At 47.0% G+C, this 3,118-nt stretch overlaps 2 protein-coding genes and 1 non-coding gene across 3 annotated transcripts; all 3 read right to left on the bottom strand.

The window, feature by feature from the left end:
* Positions 1 to 482: 482 nt before the first annotated feature.
* Positions 483 to 621, bottom strand: LOC136530147 (small nucleolar RNA Z247). Its single transcript, XR_010777641.1, has one exon. It is a non-coding gene; the product is annotated as a small nucleolar RNA Z247 (small nucleolar RNA).
* Positions 622 to 735: 114 nt separating this feature from the next.
* LOC136526149 (uncharacterized) lies at positions 736 to 1,158 on the bottom strand. Its single transcript, XM_066518911.1, has one exon. It carries the CDS (start codon positions 1,156 to 1,158, stop codon positions 736 to 738), a length of 423 nt encoding a protein of 140 aa, XP_066375008.1.
* A 307-nt stretch (positions 1,159 to 1,465) lies between these two features.
* LOC136526148 (CLAVATA3/ESR (CLE)-related protein 2-B-like) lies at positions 1,466 to 1,828 on the bottom strand. Its single transcript, XM_066518910.1, has one exon. The coding sequence runs from the start codon at positions 1,826 to 1,828 to the stop codon at positions 1,466 to 1,468; it is 363 nt and encodes a 120-aa protein (XP_066375007.1).
* Between the last annotated feature and the right edge of the window lie 1,290 nt (positions 1,829 to 3,118).

Below are 3,118 nucleotides of genomic sequence, written 5' to 3'. Positions count from 1 at the left end.
GAATGTTATTGAGATGAATTTTGCTAGCAAAGTGGGGTAATCCAAAAAGTTATGACCAACATGACCGATCTCCATACCTGCTCCATTGGAAGTGTGCACATGTTCATTGCCGATGTACTTGTCGCGGATGGTCAGCTTCTCGAGCTCGCCGGTGACATGGTCAGTGGCGCTAGAGTCCATGTACCAGTTGGTGTCGACTTCATAGGATGTAGTCGCCGAGGCCATACTCTTTTGCAGTGGTATGGTGAAGGACGCGTCGAACCGCTTGAAGCAACGAATGTTCGTGTGCCCGTCCTTGCCGCAGAGTTGGCAAGTGATACTAGATGGCATGCCACCCTGGCCGCGTCCTCCCATTTGGCCACCACGTGCAAAACCACCACAGACTGCACCATGACCGCATGCATTGCCTCCACCACCGCGACCGCCCTTGGCCACCATGTTGATGGAGGGTTGATGACCGCCACTGTGGAGCTCCATTCTGTGTTCAAAACTAATGAGCCAGGTATACAACTCACTGACCGAAATTAGTTCGACCCGAGTGGCGATGGCAGACACCACCGGATTGAACTTGCGGTCGAGTCCCGTGAGGATGTGGGACACCAGCTCCTCGTCTTCAAGCTTCCCAGCAGATGCCATCTCATTTGCAAGGGCCTTCATCTTGGTGAAATATGCGTTCATGGAGGACGCCCCCTTGGACGCCGTCGTGAGCGCCATTCGTGTGCTGATCACACGTGCTTAGGACTGAGAGGCAAACATGCCCTTGATCGTGGCCCATGCCGCGGCGACGGTTTCCGCCGTAGATATTTGCGAGAGGATCTCTCGCGACAGCGACAACAACAAGTACTTGAGGACCTGCTGTTCCTTGGCGATCCAGGTTTCATATTCTGGATTCGGGCAGTGGCGCCACGTCCTTGTTCTTGCTGTCCTTGGGCTGAGGAAGAAATGCCGCCGGGGGTTGCGCGGTTGCGCCGATGCGCTGATGAAGCCGACGAACTGTGGTGCCCTCAGCGTCGAAAGGTCATGGGCACGCCACATCTGATGATTGTTGTGGGCGAGCATTTCGGTCAAGGAAAACCGTGAGAGGGAGATGCAGACGCAGCGGAGGACGATGAGGACGCCATTGATGATTTCTGTTAGGAATTTGGCTCTTATTACCATGCGGAATAGATGAGAATGGGTATAACGAGTTGCCTCACTATATACCAGGAACAGCCCCTGGTGTGGCTTGTACAACAATCAAGTACAACAACATATAGAGATACACCCATGACAAACTAATCTACTTGGATTACAAGACAAGTAATTAACACGCCTAACCAACCCTCTAGAGCATATCCGCATATACATATGTTAACACACTACACACAGTACAACCCAATGCGACAAACAAGGACCAAACACGTACGTACGCGCGCGTACATTACTACGCCTTCTACAACGCCTGCATGCACATGTGTCCACGTCATTACTCTCTCGTCTTAATTTCCCTCGGGCTCGTCGGAGCAGCCGACGTGAGCGGCGCGTCGCCGTGGTGTATGGGGTCCGGGCCGGAGGGCACCTCTCTCTTGTTGCCGCCAGCACCGTCGTCACGCGGCGTGAACGACGCGAGCGTCGGCCGACGGCCGACGACGAGGCCGCGCTGCTGCCTCTCCCAGTAGGCTACATTGCCGCTTCCTCCGCCACCTCCATTGACAGCGGCGGCAACAGCAACCACATCACCCGTCGTCTGCCGCCCCATGCGTGCCGCTTCCGCCGTCGTCGTCCAAGAAGCAAAGAGAGCGCAGAACAGGAAGGCAGCCATCGCCACCGTTGCCATCCTTGACGCCATCGTATCGATCACCAAGCAAGCTAAGACGATCTAGTTATATATATTATATAATATGAGTGATCGAGAAACAAAGGATCTATAGCATGCAGAAACAACAATATATATTTGTTGTCCACATACAGATGGTGATCGATCGATGTGGTCAAACACATGAAGCCCAAGACCCATATATATATACACATACACACACCCCGCTTCAAAGCCAGGCGAGGAAGCAGCAAGGAAGAATCATTTTAACTAACCGATGGTTAGTTTAGTATTGGTACTAATAAGGCAGTCTTATTCGAGAGTTTCATGACGTTATTCCAAAACTGCCATGTCACATACTCCCTTCGTTCCAAATTATGAGAGTTTCATGACGTTATTCCAAAACTGTCATGTCATATACTCCCTTCATTTTAAATTATAAGTCATTCTAACTTTCTTAGAGAATCAAAACATCTCAATTTTGATCAAAATTATAGAGAGAATATAAAGATTTATGACATCAAATATATATACTATAAAAATATAATTAATGAAGAATCTAATGATACTTATTTGATATTATAAATATTATTATTTTATTATATAAATTTGGTCAAATTTGAAATGCTTTAACTCTCCAACAAAGTTGGAATGCCTTATAATTTGGGACAGAATGAGTAGATTGAAATGAAACATGTACGAAACACACACTTTTAATAGGAAGTTTCATTATATGGTCTCATGTACATTTAATTTATGACTCATTGATAGTTCTTAATCGTGCCAAGTGAATTTCATCTCCATAAAACTCAATTCTCTCTCCTCTTAAAAATATTACCACAACATTAAAAGCGTTTATGCAGCAACTTATTCATCATTACAAATAAAACTCTAAAGATACTTCCACTAAAACTAGCGTAAATTACTCAAGTAAAGCTGCAGCAGGGCTGGATCGAAAATGCCATGGCCTTTTTGGAGGGAGGAGATCCGATTGCGGAAAGGTATAGTGGGGGTCGCTTCGGAATCGCAACGATCAGCATGCATGGCCACTTGCACACGAGTCCGTCCAGGGCTGGCAGTTAATCGTGGGCACCCTGAAGCATTAGTTTAGTGTAACTAGTGCAGCGTCCCTCGTTATCCTGTCGAATCCTGTTTCGCTCATGGAAGTCAAAAGGACAACCTTGTACATCTTGTTATTTGGAGATCAGATATGCTTGTGATTGCTATAGGTTTTGCTGTACTTACAATCATATGTTTCGGCCACAGTTTTGCTTCAAAACTGTATATATAGTTTACAGGGCCATTGGAGAATACATTTAATTT

This window comes from Miscanthus floridulus, chromosome 19 (genome assembly GCF_019320115.1).
Source record: "Miscanthus floridulus cultivar M001 chromosome 19, ASM1932011v1, whole genome shotgun sequence".
In the NCBI taxonomy this organism is placed as follows: Eukaryota; Viridiplantae; Streptophyta; class Magnoliopsida; order Poales; family Poaceae; genus Miscanthus; species Miscanthus floridulus.
This window is presented reverse-complemented; position numbering and strand designations above follow the sequence as displayed.